Source organism: Dryas octopetala, chromosome 6, assembly GCF_963921425.1.
Source record: "Dryas octopetala chromosome 6, drDryOcto1.1, whole genome shotgun sequence".
Taxonomy (NCBI): Eukaryota; Viridiplantae; Streptophyta; class Magnoliopsida; order Rosales; family Rosaceae; genus Dryas; species Dryas octopetala.
In genome coordinates this window covers 112804-130845 of record NC_141371.1, presented here as the reverse complement: position 1 = coordinate 130845, position 18042 = coordinate 112804, and the positions used below count along the sequence as shown (strand labels likewise).

At 36.5% G+C, this 18042-nt stretch overlaps 3 protein-coding genes across 3 annotated transcripts; 2 read left to right on the top strand and 1 right to left on the bottom strand.

The window, feature by feature from the left end:
• The first annotated feature begins 402 nt into the window (after nt 1-402).
• LOC147280567 (stearoyl-[acyl-carrier-protein] 9-desaturase, chloroplastic-like) lies at nt 403-4855 on the top strand. Its single transcript, XM_086246154.1, has 3 exons — nt 403-687; nt 2617-3121; nt 3990-4855. Exons 1-3 carry the CDS (start codon nt 572-574, stop codon nt 4563-4565), a joined length of 1197 nt encoding a protein of 398 aa, XP_086102280.1. The 5' UTR covers nt 403-571; the 3' UTR covers nt 4566-4855.
• A 119-nt stretch (nt 4856-4974) lies between these two features.
• On the bottom strand, nt 4975-5716 carry LOC147280566 (uncharacterized). The gene has a single exon (XM_086246155.1). It carries the CDS (start codon nt 5683-5685, stop codon nt 5107-5109), a length of 579 nt encoding a protein of 192 aa, XP_086102281.1. The 5' UTR covers nt 5686-5716; the 3' UTR covers nt 4975-5106.
• A 2804-nt stretch (nt 5717-8520) lies between these two features.
• On the top strand, nt 8521-15797 carry ELF9 (RNA binding (RRM/RBD/RNP motifs) family protein). The gene is made up of 14 exons (XM_086246208.1): nt 8521-8672; nt 8795-8872; nt 9077-9217; nt 9316-9485; nt 10952-11167; nt 11392-11484; nt 11559-11597; nt 12298-12387; nt 12482-12584; nt 13590-13670; nt 14230-14306; nt 14660-14740; nt 15023-15114; nt 15305-15797. The coding sequence occupies exons 1-14, from the start codon at nt 8603-8605 to the stop codon at nt 15426-15428; spliced, it is 1455 nt and encodes a 484-aa protein (XP_086102334.1). The 5' UTR covers nt 8521-8602; the 3' UTR covers nt 15429-15797.
• Nucleotides 15798-18042: the final 2245 nt, after the last annotated feature.

Here is an 18042-nt window from a genome sequence, read left to right as displayed (position 1 = left end):
ACACTTGTTTCCTTTACACAAATGCTATGATATATATAGGACAAAACACACGAAAGAAAAATAGATGAGTTATTGAGTGTATAGTATGCAGGAAGCAAAAGGATCTACGTGGAATATTACTTCATGATCTTCTCGTTTTGGGTCCTACATCCCCATGAAAATTTAATGGTTGCTCTTACATTTTGGTGACGTACAAAACAACACCATTATTTAGCGATACATATATATATATATATATATAAAATAAAGAAATGAAAGGAGCAACCGACTGACCAAAAATCAAAGTGGCAATGACGTAATTAGGTGGGAAATGACGGGTCCTTAATGAGCTTCCCCACTCTGTCGCCAAACACCTCCTCGTTTGGTTGCCTCTTCTCTCTCTCTTGGTGCGTGTAGTCTCTCCCACTCACTCAGAAACAGACAGAGGAAGCTCCTTCTTTTCTTTCTTTCTTTCTGTATTAAAGTAACAGGTGGACGATATGAGCTCAAACAAAAAATCATTAGCAATTAGCCTTTAGCAAAGCTCTCTGTGAAGAAAGAAAGCAAGAAAGCAACAACTAAGAAACAAAGAATGGCTATCAGTCTCAATTCCATGATGACCTTCCCATCTCACAACCTCCCTTCTAAATCCCACAATCTCAGATCTCCAAAAATCTTCATGGCCTCCACTATTCACTCATCCCCCAAGTGAGTTTCCTTCTTTATTTTTTCCCTTCATTTCTACCTTTTTTTTTGTATTGCATTTCTGCGTGACTGATCATGCTGGATTCTGTTTCCCGTTGCAAAAATGCAAATGGGAATCCTCAAGAATGAATTTTTAGCCATTCTGTTGATCTGGGTTCTTGTTTTTTATGCCGATTAATCTGAATACGGGGTTAAATTCCTAAACCTTCTGGCTGCTGCCGTGCTTTTTTATATTCTTGGATTTTCTTATTTTTCTGATGGTGTTTTTTGGGTTTTGGGCTTTGTCTTTGTCATGGGTCTCATTCATATAGACATAGTATTACATTCTGACGAGTGTTATGTATTATATTGTTCTTATTGTTTATCTCCCTAAATTTAGTTTTGCATGTTGCGTGATGGTCTCTGAAAAATATTAATTCATGGGTCCTTAATTTTCTGTTTTTATTTTTATTTTTTATTTCATGAGATCAGGTTGTAAGCTACTTTGGTTTTGATTGGATTTATTCACTACATGCAAGGATATCTGTTCATTCTGTGCTGGAGGAGCATATAAAAAATTCCTAATAATGTTAAACCTTATTCTCTTTTCTTTCTCTTGAAAAAACCAAAAAAAAACCTTTTTTATGTTATTATTTGTATTGCATTTTCCTTGTGTTGATCTTTCTGGGGATATTTGTAATATGAAATTCGCTTGTGAGGCTTTCTGTTTGTCCTTGCAATCTGAAAGTTAAGGTATGCGTGCATTATTTTATTATTTCTCACATTTGTTGAGAGTTAGGTCTGATTTTCTTGGGTTAACTCTTTCTTTTGGAACTAGGTTGACTAGTTTCATTCTTTTAATTGATTTATTTAATAATATGCTATTTCTCATACAAAGATTAATGTAAAGCTTTTTTCCCCCATGCCTTCTTCATTTTCTTGCTATTTGATGTTTTATTTTTTCTCCAATACTTAAGATGCATTTATTTAGTTTTGTAATTGATAATTATTATAGCTGTTTTTCTTTATATACTTTCATAGTGATTTTCCACCCGTATGATTCACAATGGTCTTACTCTAGTTGGACTCTCCTTTTCAATTTAAAAGCCACTTTTGTTTGTTATATGTTTAATTCTATGCACTGCTTGTTTGTCAATTGTATATCCTTTCATTGGTACAATGTAGTCAGCTGATTGTACGCATTTCTATGTTACTCTCTCTCTCTGTTCATCTGTTTGTGTGGAACAACACTTACAAAATGAATTAGGAATTTTAGGACTTGCTGGACAACTATCACATGCTTTTGGATAGTTTATAATCTATTCATATTATGCGATACTATACAAATTTATTTTTCCCCATTTTCCCATTTTTTAAAAGTGTAGGTGTCATATCTGTTGACATGGTTAATGTTTTTTTTTTATTGCATTTGCATTGGTTATCCATACCTTTGTCTTTGTTCCCAAGTTTTCAATTTAGCTGTGACACTGTAAGCAACAATTACAATTTTGTATACATAATGTTTGCTCTGTTCAGTTTTACTTCTGAATTTGGTGGCTGCATCTTTGACTTCCCTGTTCTCTACATGGTGGTTGATCAAGTTTGGTCTTGTTCAAAATGATCCCTCCCACTCTCTCTTCCAGTTGGCATTCTTATTCTTTTGCTCATTTCTTATTTTTTTATTATCTTTTTGTTCTCTATTTCTATAATACTAGAAAACTGTTAAATTTAAGACTATATATTTATATGTAAGCTCTCTCCCTCTCCTATTTATATATATATATATATATAGATGAGGTTGCCTAGGAGAATTTATCTAATTACATTGTACTTGGAAGTATGTTAAGAATTATACAAGTTTTTTATTTGGGGAAGTAGAAGGCTTTGTTTATGGTTGTTAAAATTATCATTTGAAGTATACCTTTTTAAGATCTTTTCTTCTCCTTGTTATAGAGAGACCGAGAATCTGAAGAAATCTTATTGCCCTCCACGTGAGGCACATGTTCAAGTGACTCATTCCATGCCTCCTCAACAGATCGAGATCTTCACATCATTAGAGGATTGGGCAGAGAATAACATCTTGGTGCACCTAAAGCCTGTTGAGAAATGTTGGCAACCCCAAGATTTTCTTCCAGTCCCTGAGTCGGAGGGATTCTATGAGCAAGTAATGGAGTTGAGGGAAAGAGCAAAGGAAATTCCTGATGATTATTTTGTTGTGTTGGTTGGAGATATGATCACAGAAGAAGCCCTTCCAACATACCAGACAATGCTTAATACCCTAGACGGAGTTCGGGATGAGACTGGTGCAAGCCTTACATCCTGGGCAATATGGACCAGGGCATGGACTGCTGAAGAGAATAGGCACGGTGACCTTCTTAACAAGTATCTTTATCTCTCCGGACGAGTAGATATGAAGCAAATCGAGAAGACAATTCAATATCTTATTGGATCAGGAATGGTGAGACTTTTGTTCCCCTCATTTTTTCAGTTTTGGTTATGTCTGAACATTTATGTTTTTGTGATACTTTTCTGAGTAGACACTTAGGAATTTTGGCATTATAGGAAAACTTTTGAAATTAAATTAATTCTTAAAGAAGGATGCAAACTGCTGGACTAAGGTGCAATGCCTTTGTTCTCTTTTTTCCCCATTTTTTTAACATTTTGCATTGACAAGAGATTGGGAAGCTTTCAAAACTTTTAGCCAGTCAATAAGTATATCACAGTATGATAGACAAGAAAGAATGATAAAATGTTAAAACACTATTTCATGGCCTTAAATTTCCTGCCTCATTTCTTTTTCTGGAAGCCTCTCTTTATGTTCAAAGCTCTATGCTTCTAGTAACTCACGGAACATCTACATGGCAACTAGAGTGGAATTTCAGTCTAGTTTATACCGAGTCTTTAAAGGGTTGTATCAAATTGTAGATTCCTCGATGCCAAAAAATGGTGTTTGTCTCGATCTGTGGTGACGATTATGATCAGTAACTGGGACAGTTATACTACTTCTGCATGTACAAATTATTGTCTGATATTTCATCCCTCAGACTGGAAAATCAAACCATTTATGTGTGAGCATCCAGTTAACGAGTTACTTTATGGAGTGGCAATAGAAAGATTAGCTTCATTGCTAGGTTATACCGGTGGATCATTGTCAATTCTTTTGATTGATGTAATGCACTTTTGGTTTTACCGGTGGATCATTGTCAATACTTTTGGTTGCCTGATTCACACTCTGTATGGCATGCACTTTCTAAACATAGTTGAAATTTTCTCTTTATTATTATTATTATTATTATTAATTTTTCAAAATTTTGTGTACTTTTTAGGATCCTAAAACAGAGAACAATCCCTACCTTGGGTTCATTTATACTTCATTTCAAGAGAGGGCAACATTCATCTCTCATGGGAACACAGCCAGGCTAGCCAAAGAGCATGGGGACGTGAAATTGGCTCAGATATGCGGCACTATTGCCTCAGATGAAAAACGTCATGAAACTGCCTATACAAAGATTGTGGAAAAGCTCTTTGAGATTGATCCGGATGGCACTGTCTTGGCTTTAGCTGACATGATGAGGAAAAAAATATCAATGCCAGCCCACTTGGTGTACGATGGTCAAGATGATAATCTTTTTGAACATTTTTCAGCTGTGGCCCAGCGGCTTGGAGTGTATACTGCTAAGGATTACGCTGATATCTTGGAGTTTCTAGTTGGCAGATGGAAAATAGAGAAATTGAGTGGTCTTTCTGGTGAGGGGCGTAGAGCACAAGATTTCGTGTGTGGATTGCCGCCTAGAATTAGAAGGTTGGAGGAGAGGGCCCAGGGAAGGGCCAAGCAATCATCCCCTGTTCCATTCAGCTGGGTTTTTGGTCGAGAAATAAAGGTTTTAGCTGCACGTGGTTAGCATTCACCCCGCAATACCTACCTTGTTTCTATAGAGTAATATAGATAGAAGTTGCCAATTTTCATTCCGATGCGCCCCTATCTTGTACTGCTGTGTGTAGATAGAAACTAGTGCTGTACTGTTGTGTTGGATGGGTTTTTTTATTTTCATACTAGAAACTAGAAAGAATTGTTTTCTTCTTTCCCTCTAAGATGTGTTGTGTATGTACTCTCTCACCTGTTGTTTCAATACAAAAATAATGAATGAATTACTGTGAAACTAGAAACTAGAGAGAATTGTTTTCTTCTTTCCCTCTAAAATGTGTTCTGTATGAGTACTATACTCTCTCTCTCTCTCTCTCCTTCCTGTTCTTTCAATACAAAAATAATGAATGAAAAGCACAACGCAATCATTTGAAAAACAAAGCAAAGGTTTGAACTGAATTCCATACATGTTATAATAGGTACTGAACAACAGAAAGAATAGAATTGAATGAAGCAATTAAATAGGGCGGGCGGTGAGGACCGTGAGGTGGTGGCACGACAATCCTTCAAATCGAAGATTAGACTTGGAAAGGCCATGGCCAATCCTTCAAATCGTCGTCTGCTTGTTGCACCTTGGCACTCCTCATAGTGGCAGGCGCAGAAGCACCTTGAACGTAGGCATAGTACTTCAAGAAAAAGGCAAGCGTCAACACCACCCACTCCAAGCAGAAGATGAGGACACTGAGGCCACCCCCCAATTTGAGAATAACACCGCCATCCTCTTCCCTCACATACGACTTCAACTCCCCAAGAAAGTCAGCTGTCCTGGTGAATATGAGCACCGACACTGACCCCTGAAATATTGCCGTGAGGACTGTGGCCACCATGTGGGTTCCGTACCACCTGCTGCTCCCCGTGGTCATGGTGGACACCGCCGCGCATCCTGCTATGGCCCCGCCAATGGTGAATATGTGGAGCAGGATCAAGAAGAACCCGCACACCGAGGGCACCAGCCGCAGAGACAGCGTCAGGAAGATGCAACTCGAGGCTGCACCTAACAGAATGTAGTTGCACAACAGGAACACCTTGTGGGTGTGGTACTGGTACTCGGATGATTCACCTTTCGACACATTCATATTCATCGAGGATATACCCATTTCTTCAATTTCCAAGCTCGATCGATCACAACAAAATTCGAATGAATGAGAGAGTAATGACCCTAGGGAAGGAATATATAAGGGCCAAGCCTAACGGTCATATGGACGGAATATGACCGTTGGAGTAGAATACTTTGGGTCCCACCCCAGCTCAGCTGTTCTAACGGCTACTTTCTTTACTTTTTTGGTTTGTGTTTTTTTTTTTTGAATGAAGTTCCATTAATAATAAACAACCAATGTCTCTGTTTCAGTACCCGAGCTGTTCCGAATGACCACCCTACCTCGCGACAGCCATCCACCTCCACTAGGCCGTCAACATTTATCTTGTACCAACCGGATAAGAGGACATTCTCACCATTCCCACCATTCCCACCGTTCATTAAATCATTTTCCCTTTATTTCAAAGGAATAAAAGTTAGAGAGGTTTAGAGTTCAGTTTATTTTATGACTCTTTTTTAGATTAAGAACGATAGTGATTTAGGTTTTTGATTAAGTCATTTTATTTTTCTTCTTTAAATAACATGCAGCCTCTACAAACACCCACCGATGCCAATTTTGATCATGTAACATTTTGACAATTACATCAAAATAATAGTTATTCAAATACATTTTTATTCTAAGTTATATGTGTGATACACTGATACTAATACAATAGATTAATACACGCAAATAAATAAATACAATTCCCAAATAAAATAGATATTGTATAAACATTATATTACTGAGTTACACAAACTTTCAAACACTCATTTTGACCGTCCAAACGTTCGTTTCCCTTAAAATTAGGTCAAAATGAAATTTTTTTATTATTCTAAATATTTATTAAGATTTACAATTATTATTTTTTAAATCCTGTGACATATATACTTTTCTAATAAAAAAATATAGGGTTAATTTCATATATATACTTCAACTATACATCACTTATCAACTGGGTACCTCTGGTTCAAAAACTTTCATTCGGGTACCTCAACTTCAATATTTCGTTAACTTAGTACCTTTGTTAGTCTGACCGTTAAATGCCTATGTGGCGCTGACGTGGCACATGCGGACCCACCACTAAACGTTGACTTGTCTTTAAAAAAAAAACTATATATACAAAAATTAATATAAAAAAATCAAAAAAACCCATTAAAATTATATAAAATTGAAAAAAAAAAGTCAACCTCCACCTAGCACCCTCCCTCCCCTTCCTCCCCTACCTCCCCCGCCCTTCCCCCCCAAACCCAACCCCCCTGGCCCGTCGCACCCCTCCTCCCACCTAACCCAGCAACACCTCCACCTCCACTTCCCTCGCCCCTCCCCCCTCCCACCTCCCACCTAAGCGTATGAACGTACGTACTTCCTCTCTACATTGAATCTCTTGATCATCATCAGCTGCTCTGCTTGCTTCGTATAAATACGTCTCTTTCTCTCCCTCTCTCTCTCTCTCTCTCTCTCTCTCTCTCTTTCTCTTTCTCTCACATTCACACACAGAGCTCACAAAAATGGGTATCTCAGTCCCAACCTTCTTCACAGAGAGAAAGTACCCATTCCTCTTCGCCCTCACACTGTTGCTGGTCTGCTTCACCATCCTTCTCTTCACCAACACCATCGCCTCTTACCCTCTTTTCTACTTCTCCGATCTCCAAACCTCATCGCAGTCGTCCGTCTCTTCTTCCCTTTCATCGACTCATCATGCCTCCACCTCTAACCCCGTCACACCACCCCCCTCCCAAACAACAAGGACTCATCCAACCCCATCACCCCAACCCTCCGAAACGGTGTCGTTTCCAATGGGTCTGCTGCTTCTGTTTCTTTGAATTTGATTTAGGGACTCTGCAAGGGTCCTGTGGCCGTTGATTACATACCCTGTTTGGACAATTTCAAAGGAGAGGGACGAGGATAGAGAGTGAAGCAGAGAGTGATCGAGTAAGGTAGAGAGAGAAAGTGAGGGCCTGAGGTTGGGGCTAGGGGTTCGGAAGGACGCAGGGGGGAGGGTGGCGGTCAGTGAGAGAGGCAACAGTTGGGTGGCTGTGCAGGGGAGGTGGAGGTGTTGCTGGGTTAGGTGGGAGGGGGGTGCGACGGGCCAGGGGGGTTAGGTTTGGGGGGAGGGGCGATGGAGGTGGAGGGGGTGGCTTGGGTTTGGGGGGGAAGGGCGGGGGAGGTAGGGGGTGGCCTGGGTTTGGGGGGGAGGGGCGAGGGAGGTGAAGGTGTTGCTGGGTTAGGTGGGGGGGGGGGTGCGACGGGCCAGGGGGGTTGGGTTTGGGGGGGAAGGGTGGGGGTGGCCTGGGTTTGGGGGGGAGGGGCGGGGAAGGTGGAGGGGGTGGCCTGGTTGGGGGAAGGGTGGGGGAGGAAGAGGAGGGAGAGTGCTAGGTGGGGGTTGGCTTTTTTTTTTTTTCTTTCAATTTTATATAATTTTAATGGTTTTTTTTATTTTTTTATTAATTTTTGTATATATGGCTTTTTTTTAAAGGCAAGTTAACGTTTAGTGGTGGATTCGCGTGTGCCACGTTAGCGCCACGTAGACATTTAACGATCAGGTTAACGGAGGTACTAAGTTGATGAAATATTGAAGTTGAAGTACCCGAATGAAAATTTTTGAACCAGAGATACTCAGTTGATAAGTGATGTATAATTGAGGTATATATATGAAATTAATCCAAAAATGTAAATGGACCTCAGGTTAAAAGAGAAAACAAAATGAATTTCTGACGAAAAGTATAAAAAGAAATGAAAATGAATATGGGTTGGGTCCAACGGTGTGGACCTCAAGTAGGTGGGTCGAGTAGAAAGGTTTGGACCCAATTGAAGCAATCCAACCCAAGTCAAGCGAAGAGGTGTAAAACGAGGGAGCCCAATTCTCTTCCCATCGTTATATTACAATTACAATTTACGAACATCTTGGTTTGTTGGTGAGAATCGCAGAGGGAGAAGGATGTCGCCGCATAACGGCTTGGAGAATCACCAAGAAGAAGAAAAAGAAGAAGAGCAAGCACAGCAATCGGGTGAGTGCAAATCAATTATTATTTGATTTGATTGGATGATGATTCCTTAATCCTTACTTGTAACATGATCGTATAATTATAATTAATTGTTTAAGAAAGAAAGAGAGGGTCTTGGTTTGCAGGTTTGAGTGATGTAGGATGGTTCATTCTCGGTGAAAATCAACAACACCTTGGTCCCTACGCATTGTCAGAGCTGCGTGGTGAGTTTGTCCTTAAATTAGATTAGATTAGATGGGATGAATATGAATACAGTTCAATTTTCTGGAAATATCCTAAATTTACTGGCGCATTTCTTGAATTTCAGTTCTACCGGTAATCAAATAGCAAGCTTTCAGTTTCAGGACTATTATCATGTTCAAAAATTTCAGTAGTTCTACTTTGCTTATTTACTTCCGCCTGGACAGAGCATTTCTTAAATGGGTACCTCACCCACACTACGCTCGTCTGGTCCCAAGGAAGAAGCGAATGGCAGCCTCTGTCCTCAATTCCCGATTTGATCGCAGCAATTTCTCACCATGACCAACGACCTCATTTTTCAAACGCAGGTCAATTGGATCTCTCCCTTTTTTCTTTTTGGGAATTGGGACTGCCACTTTCATGAATTATAGGTCTTACAATTCATTTAATTTCTTATTTTCTGCAGTGCCCCCCACTGATGATGATGACGACTTTGAGAAATGGCAGAAGCAGATTAGTGAGGCAGAAGCAGATAGTGACAGACCTTTGACACCACCAGAGGGCGAGGAAGAATTCACCGATGATGATGGGACTACATACAAGTGGGATCGGGGCCTAAGGGCTTGGGTTCCTCAGGTTGGTTCATGGAGACATCATATGTTTGAGTTATCATTTTTTCATGGGTTCTCTTATATTATAGGGTTTTTCTTTTAATTGTTTGGGCTGTTTTTTTTTTTTTTTCGTGAATCAATATACTTGCACACTTATTATTTTGTCTTGAATTTCAACTGAACTTTAAGACATTTATGTGCATTTACATGTTACATTGGGGAGGAATCATTAAATCAGATGGGGGTGTCATGTGATCTCCCCTGAAGGAGATCTCATGAGCCATTGAGCTTGTACATTAGATGGAAGGTGTTAAGTGCTCAAAATCTGGGACACATGTGTGCAATAGATTTCATGGTACATTCACCAAAGCATATGTGTATTTGTAGTTCTAGGCTCAAAGTTAGATAACCACCCTAACTCCCAGTAACTTGTTCTTTATCCTTCCAAATTTAATGGCACATGGTGTTGGGTGCTGTTTTGCTCCTATTCACAATAATTTTGTAGACTCCTAGGCTACTGGAAATGCAGCTTATTTCTTCTCTAAAATCATCTCTCACTTGATGGGTCGTCAGGACACTCAAGACTCATTAAATGGCAGTATGGCTATTTTTCTGACTTCAGTTGCATTGGTAAATGGGAGGCATTTGACTACTTTTTAATTTTTAATAGCCAAAGTTGGTGCTCCACATTTCTCTTCTGATGCAGGACAGAAGCAAATGCTGCTATCTTGCTGTTGTCTTAGGGCAAAAATCTACAGCAGATAGAGCTTCCAGCAACAAACAGTAAAGAAAAAGAGAGAAAAAGGATATAAGATCAGTAAGGAATGTAGATAAATGAGTTCTAGGGTTAAGGAACCCAAGAGAAACTCTAGAGTTTGAATTCTCAGAAAAAATATAATGCATACAACTGTTATTTACATCTAAGGCTTAAACTTATATAGGAAAACATAAACCTTAACTGAGTCGGAAAAATAAAGTCAAATCCTAATTGACTAAGGAAACATAATTACTAAAAGATCTAATAAAATCAGGGAAACTAGACTCTAAATTAAACTACGAAATAAAAATCAGAAAGTTACTAAAAAATTACTAATTCTTGGAAACCCTAGTTGATGCTCCTGCATCATCTTCTTGGAGTAAGAATGCCAGTAAGAATGCTGGTGAATAGTGATACAAGCTGAAATGAAATGAAAATAAGCAAGAATTTTAAAATATCCACCTTTTGCATCTAAAAACTACATAGTTTTCTTTCTCTTTACCTTCTTTTAGTATTTTGGAGCTGGTTTTTAGTCATATCTTTATGGAAGTTCGGATGTTTACATTATATTCTAAGGAGAATTTTGTGATGGTTAACCTAGTTAAGGAACACCGCAATTATGTTACCCTGGTAAGAAAATCGAATTGCTCATGTTTTTGGCCCTCAACCATCATACGAAAGTTGTCTCACTTGTTTCTGTTGAATGTATATTTGACTGCTTTAATGTCTTATAGGATAGTGCATTTGGGGTAGATCAGATGACTTTCTTGCAAGAAGAAGAAGTTTTCCCGACTATCAATTTTTCTGATGCCTCTGCATTGGAAGAGGTTAATGCAACTGGAAAGGTTTCTGATCCCCCTAAAGAGGAAGATGTTAATGGTAACAGTGAGGTAGAAGAAGGAAATCAAAATTCTAAGAGAAAATTTTCGGATAAGGAAGCTAACAAGAAGGTTTGCTCCCTTTTATCTTGTTCTTCTGCTTTTGATGACAGTGTATCATGTATTGATTGAAGTCTATTATATCAAAGGCTATTGTTCTGATGTAATCTGATTGGATCCTATTTATCTATTTGGTTATGCTAGTGTGGGTTGGAAATGCTCTATTATGTATACAGAAGTTATTAAAGCACTGCCAGTTGAGTTTTCCTCCGATTTGTTTTGTTCTATTTTTGCAGGAGGCTAATAAACCTCCAGATAGTTGGTTTGAGTTAAAGGTCAACACACATGTTTATGTGACTGGATTGCCTGATGATGCTACGGTGGATGAAGTAAGTCACAGTCATTATTCCATCCTCTCTTATTATTTCTTTTGACATAATACTCATTTAGGGATATTTTTCAGGTGGTAGAGGTGTTTTCCAAGTGTGGGATTATAAAGGAGGTAAAAATTTGTCACTTATAAACAATTTACTGTGCATGTCATAATTTCCTTTCAAGATGTGGTATATGAGAATAAACATTTAACTTTTTCCAGAATGACATATGAGATAATAAACAACTTATGTTATCATGATCGTTCTCTTATCTTGGTAGTTTTTTTTGTTCTTTTGTATCTCTATTTTTAAAGCTTCTGGATTTTTTTTTTTTGGTAGAGTGCATGTTTGTTAATTTATTGATTAGTTTTCCACCCAGAATTGAAGAACTTTATTTGAAATTATTTTTTTTATTTAAAGGATTTATTTTACTTATCTGAGAGTGGATAGGGTCGTACTACTAGGTTTTATATTAATTGTAGCATTAATTGTTTTCTTTCCTACATAGCAGATTATTTTCTTACTTGATAGTTTTCTTGCTCTTTCTGTTTGCAGATATTAACCAAATTCTCAGTGCCTTGTATAGAGTTATTGTGCAAATACTAGGGTCTTTAAATAATACAATCAACACAATGCTATTTATCATGTTATGGTGCAAAATGACTAGTCATGTAACACTAGTCTTATAACCTTGTCTTCCCATCATGACACTGATTGTGAACATCATACTTTGTGTTTCTTGTTGCACATCACATCACTGTGTAGCATAATACAATAATTTATCTACTCATTTGCACATCTTATAAACAAATGTAAAGAAATTCATAGGATCCTGAAACAAAGAAGCCTCGTGTGAAGCTTTATGTTGACAAAGAGACCGGAAAGAAAAAGGGAGATGCACTTGTTACATATCTGAAGGTACAAATTTTTTCTTTCTTGCTGCTGCTGTCTTGTGAATATAACATGTCATATCTGGTATTTTATTGTGTATCTTTATGTGTGTATACTTTAGGAACCCTCAGTTGTTTTGGCTACCCAAATTTTGGATGGAACACCTCTACGTCCTGGTGGCAAGATTCTTATGTCAGTCACGCAAGCTAAGTTTGAACAGAAAGGTAACATATGTGATCCAGATACTTCATATTCTTGGTTGTCATTGCTTTTAACTGGGTGATGGTTTGACAACTCTTACCAGCTTGTTTTTGGAACGCCACTCCATGATATGCCAGATAAGCAATTATTTTAGTTTCTCTTCAGCAGGGTGGTAGCCAGAAAATTTGATCAAAGTGGCCAAATTATATAAAAATAAAGTTTGATAAAATCACAAATATTAATATATATTTATTACAAAATTTGTTTAAAACATGAATTAATAAACTACCTTCTTTGTATCTTATCAAATATGGAATAGATATGAACAAGAAGATAAAATGGAGATGGTCAACTATCTCTGTTGAAGTTGTGTTTGACGATCTTTCAGAAATTAGTAATCATCTATTATTGAGTCATAACTAAAAAACTCTTGACAAGTTCTGAATGTATACCAACTAAGAAACTTGCCCCCCATCTTATTACGAAAATCTTGTTTCAGTTATTAATCTGTTGATATACATTGAATTAATTTATTGTTCTTAATACTTTTAAATTGAGTTTTAAAATGTTTGTTATTTTAAAATACAAATGAGAACCACTTTAAAATACAATCCTTATCCACACAATATTTAAACATTTTCTATAGCATGCCTTAGAATTAGAGGCCACTGAGTCAAACGTAAATGAAATAAAATGTTCTGAATCATTCCTTTCATTTTATATTTTTATTCTATATCCATCGGTTTAATTTTTCTCATAAAATCACGAGAAATTTTACAAAGATATAGATAATAGAACAATATATATATATTTTTTTTTCAGAAAAACAATACACAAAAATGCAAAAAACATGAGTTTCTTCTTATATTTTTTGAGCTAATTTTACCTATATATCCTTATTTGCTTTTCTTCTTTGTTTTAAATAGGGGGCCGAGTGTGATGTTATTTAAACTTTTCACTTCACATAGCTCTGTCCATGATCTTTAGGTCTCTGCTATTTTACTTATGAGCTTTCACTATGTATTCAGGGGAGAAATTTGTTGCTAAACAAGCAGACAACAAGAGGAAAAAGAAACTGAAGAAGGTGGAAGAGAAGATGCTTAGCTGGGGTAGGTTCTTATCGTTTTTGCTGTAGGAGTTGATTATTTAGTATTGTTGACCTTATATTAAATAAGTCAACCTTCTTGAAACAAATATCTTTATTTTGGTCACTTAATATCTTATAATGTGAAATGCAGTTATGTTCAAAGCATCTAATTTTGTTTTCCATATGTAGTATGTATGGTTTCTTCTGTTAGTTGGTTCCCTTTCTTCCTTGGATGATAATTATGTTTTTATGTTTCATCATTCAGAATAGAGATTTGCTTACAGCAGGCGTATAGCATGCATATACGCGTGCCTTTAAATAAAAACTGCTTTCTTACCCAAATTTTGTTCAAATTGTTCCAACTTTTACACACATAATGAAATGCCTGTGGATCCTGAGTACTTTCTTGGTGTGTCCGAGGTACAGTTCAGAACAGTTTGAATCTACAACATATATGTGAAGCTGCTGGACGTTTTCTATGTTTTTCCATATGTGCTGTTTCTTTCACGAATTTTAGCATTGATTACCTTATGTGCTCTGTAGTACTCATAGTTAGATCACATTTTCTCCATATGGAACAGGTGGCCGTGATGATGCAAAGCTATCAATTCCAGCTACTGTTGTTCTTCGTTATATGTTCACTCCTGCTGAGATGAGGGTAAGTTCATAATAGACTGTCACACATGGGCCTGGACACTATGAATTGAATCCACATTTATTAACTCAATATATGTGCAGATGGAAAACTTGTGTTTTCCCTGTGTAACATTTCTTAACTGATCAATGTTTAGAGTTGGTTACGTGAACACACAAACTTCTTAAAATAAAAACTGTTTTTTACGTCTTGTAGAGCTGTAATGACTCTATTTGTTATTATAAATCATTTTTTGTTTAATTATTTATTTTTTGCAAAATGAAAGTTACTATCTGATCGTCTTACAAGGAGAAGGTTATTTTACCATTTATTGATCCTTATCTGGTATAGTGAGTATCTTCTCTTAATGTTTACAGGCAGAAGAAAATTTTCGCTCAGAATTACAGGCAGATGTTGAGGAGGAATGCCTGAAGCTTGGTCCAGTGGACTCGGTCAAGGTAGTATAGCTTTCTATTAAAATGATTGGCCATTCTCATTCTCAATCTCTCTCTCTCTACCCCCCCCTCCCCCCTCTCTCCCCAAAAGTGTTCATTAGATTTTTTAGCCTTTCAATAGATAACTTCATAATTTGTATGGAGTTTTGTCTGGTGAGTTGCATGAAGACATTAGGATGTTTAAGTCAAAAATTGTATTCAGAATTCTCCATGTAAGGTATCTATGTATGTTCTTTTTTCATTTTCTTCCTAATTTCTTCATGTTTCTGTTTTGTTTTCTTGTAGGTCTGTGAGAATCATCCTCAGGGTGTTGTTTTGGTAAGATTTAAGGATCGGAAGGATGCTCAAAAGTGCATAGAGTTGATGAATGGAAGATGGTAATTGATAAACTTCTTCAATATTTGTGCTCAGTAATTGACAATTGCAGTTATTGTGCGAGTTTGGGTAGAAATCATTAACCTGATGGAGCTGCAGAGAAGCATACTTTATCTTCTTTTGTTCAAATATTTGTTGTCTCCCCATTTTCTTTTTGTTCTACATTTAATTATTCTTGTCATATCCATTTAGGTTTGGTGGTAGACAGATACATGCAAGTGAGGATGATGGTTTAGTTAACCATGCTTTGTTCCGGAATCTGGATGATGATGCTGCAAGGCTAGAGCAGTTTAGTTCCGAACTTGAAGCTGAATGAGTTTTAAGCTACAGTTGTATTAGTCATACATGCATCTGGATTAATGTTCCTTGTAAAAAGTCCAACATCCGATGATCTTTTTAATGTTGACAGTGTTGGTAGTGATTGCTGTTACATGGGTTTAAGAATTTGAACAGGCCATATGTGAAGAACTTTTACGGGGTCTTGTAGGTGAAACCGTAAAAGTATTCCCTTATTGCTTAGAAAGCAGAGATGCATTTTTGAAATCATCACCAGTGTATATACATTCTGGCTAAGGTCTTTGCTAGTAACTAACTTGCATACTCTATTTTTTATGTTGTCGCTTTTTTCCCTCAAGTAGGTTGTCATTATTAGTTGAAATTATTGTTTCATCATTCATGAGCTTTTATTTTCGGGATTAAAGCTATTTGCACATGAAAGATGATTTACCATTTGAGGAATTTGAGATTGTGATTTGTCATACCTTTATATGGTAATTGGAACAAAATCTTGCCCTATATTTCTCACTACACACTATTTTATTTCTTTTCAATCTTACCTTTAACTAACAAAATTTTAAACAAAAAGTAAAACAAATTTTTTATAACACTCTTGGCTTCAACTCATTGATCTTCCACCTACCCCACCTTCTACTGTTCTTGATTCGTATGATATTATTGTCGCATCATAAATTTTCATATATAATGAGTCTACTTATATGATCAAGAACAGAGTTTATCGCTTGATCTAGAGCAAGAAAACAGAAAAGTGTAACCTAAATTTTGATAAATACGAAGTGGTGAAAATTGTCCTTGCGTAGTCCTTAGGGTCAGTTTGACATAATGAATTATAATTACAATAGATTTATGGTTGGATTCCTGAAAAAAGTTATCAGGAACTTCAGGAGGAGAAAATAGAGACTCAGGACAAAATACCAACATTGCAATAAATTTTCCCCATATGAATTTCCCGCTTTCTCTTCTATTATTTTTATTGTAATATTATTATCAAAACTACTTATTTTTTAAAACTAATCTCAACAAAAAATTATTCAAATCAAAAATCGTTTCATCATGTAATTATTATTAAATAAATAAACAATTTTAGTTATGATGCCACAGTCCAAAATGAGAATAATAAAAACAAACAAATATAAATAAGCAGCTAGTATTTGAGTAATTTTATTTAATATACCTTTTTAATACTCTATAAACTATTTTGATCTCCCAGTTCAAAATATAACTTTTATGATTCCCTTTATGTGAAAATGTCACCACATGGTCGCTACGAGGTCATCACAAGTCGATTTGTGTCGACTACAAATTTCACCATGTGTTGATCACAAATTCCACAAATTCAATCATGTGCTATAGTACCACCATGTTTCTGGGTTCTTCATTTCCTCTCTTTATCTCTCTCCGTCAGATCTGAAATTGAAATGTTATAACAAAGATTTGATTGCAAATCTTTTGCAAAAAAAAGAGGAGTCCATCCTCACAGATCTGTGAAATGGTGGATCTTTGGATTTGTTGCAAAGCACAAAAAATTATACCACTTTAATTTGCACAAAATTAGGATTGGCTTTAGCGCTGTTCTTTACTTTGGATTTGCCTTCATATTTCTATATTAAAATCCGTAAATATATTGATGTTGGATTATATTCTAAAATTTTCTTTAAAAAACATGGGTCAGATTCTATAGAATTAAACTTATGGGACTTAGGCCCCGTTTGAGATTATTGTGGAAGACCCAAAAACTACTGTGGATGACAATTCTCAATCACCCACAACAGTTTTAGTATTTGGTAAAAAAATGAAAAAGTGTTTTGCCCCACAATTCTCAACTCCCCACAGCAAAAATAGAAAACAAGTTTGTAGGTGCTTTTTGAAAGCTGCAGTGAATCACATCAACAATGAAGATTTTATTTTTACCAATAATATCCTTATTTTAGTAATTATAAATAGTCACAGCAGTTTTACATTACAATTTATCAAACACCTTCATACTGTTTTTTATACTCACAACACTTTTGAAAAATATAGTTTACCAAACACTTAACTGCTTTACTTCACAGCTATTTTACTTCACAGCTGTTTACTTAAGGAATGATGAAAGGGGATAAAATAATAAAAGAACAGAGGAAAAAAAAAAAAGTTGAATAAAACTGAAGTAGAAGAGCCTTCAGTGATCTTTCTTGGGAAAGGTTTCCAATCAACGAGCACCTGGATCGTGGGCAGCAGTGACCGACCAGTGGGTCTTTTGGGCATGGCATGCGGATTCGGAAGTTTTAGACTCCAAAGCATGACTGGATCTGTCTGCAAATATCTTCATGCAATCCACTCCCTTACGTTGGATCTGTTATTTGATGCAAATATCTTCAAAATATCTTCAAAAAGCAACTAGGTTGATATCTTCAAAATATCTTTAAATGTGTTCTGATTTGAGCTTTGGCATGGCAGAGGGTAGGAGAAGGAGGGAGAGAGAAAAAAAATTGCTACAGGCACAATAAATTTAGATTTTATATGAAGGGTGTTATAGACATTTTATATACAAAAGCGTCATAAAAGTTATTTTCTAGACTTCGAGTCAAAATAGTTAGAGAGATATAAAAAGATATATTCAATAAAATTACTCATAATTCCCTTATAAAGAT

Bases quoted from the DNA above. Each gene is read 5' to 3' on its own strand.
- LOC147280567 (XM_086246154.1), top strand. From the start codon at position 572: ATGGCTATCAGTCTCAATTCCATGATGACCTTCCCATCTCACAACCTC. The intron at 688-2,616 runs GTGAGTTTCCTT...TCCTTGTTATAG, and splicing joins ACTATTCACTCATCCCCCAA to AGAGACCGAGAATCTGAAGA. The intron at 3,122-3,989 runs GTGAGACTTTTG...TGTACTTTTTAG, and splicing joins ATCTTATTGGATCAGGAATG to GATCCTAAAACAGAGAACAA.
- LOC147280566 (XM_086246155.1), bottom strand. From the start codon at position 5,685: ATGGGTATATCCTCGATGAATATGAATGTGTCGAAAGGTGAATCATCC.
- ELF9 (XM_086246208.1), top strand. From the start codon at position 8,603: ATGTCGCCGCATAACGGCTTGGAGAATCACCAAGAAGAAGAAAAAGAA. The intron at 9,218-9,315 runs GTCAATTGGATC...TATTTTCTGCAG, and splicing joins ACCTCATTTTTCAAACGCAG to TGCCCCCCACTGATGATGAT. The intron at 9,486-10,951 runs GTTGGTTCATGG...AATGTCTTATAG, and splicing joins TAAGGGCTTGGGTTCCTCAG to GATAGTGCATTTGGGGTAGA.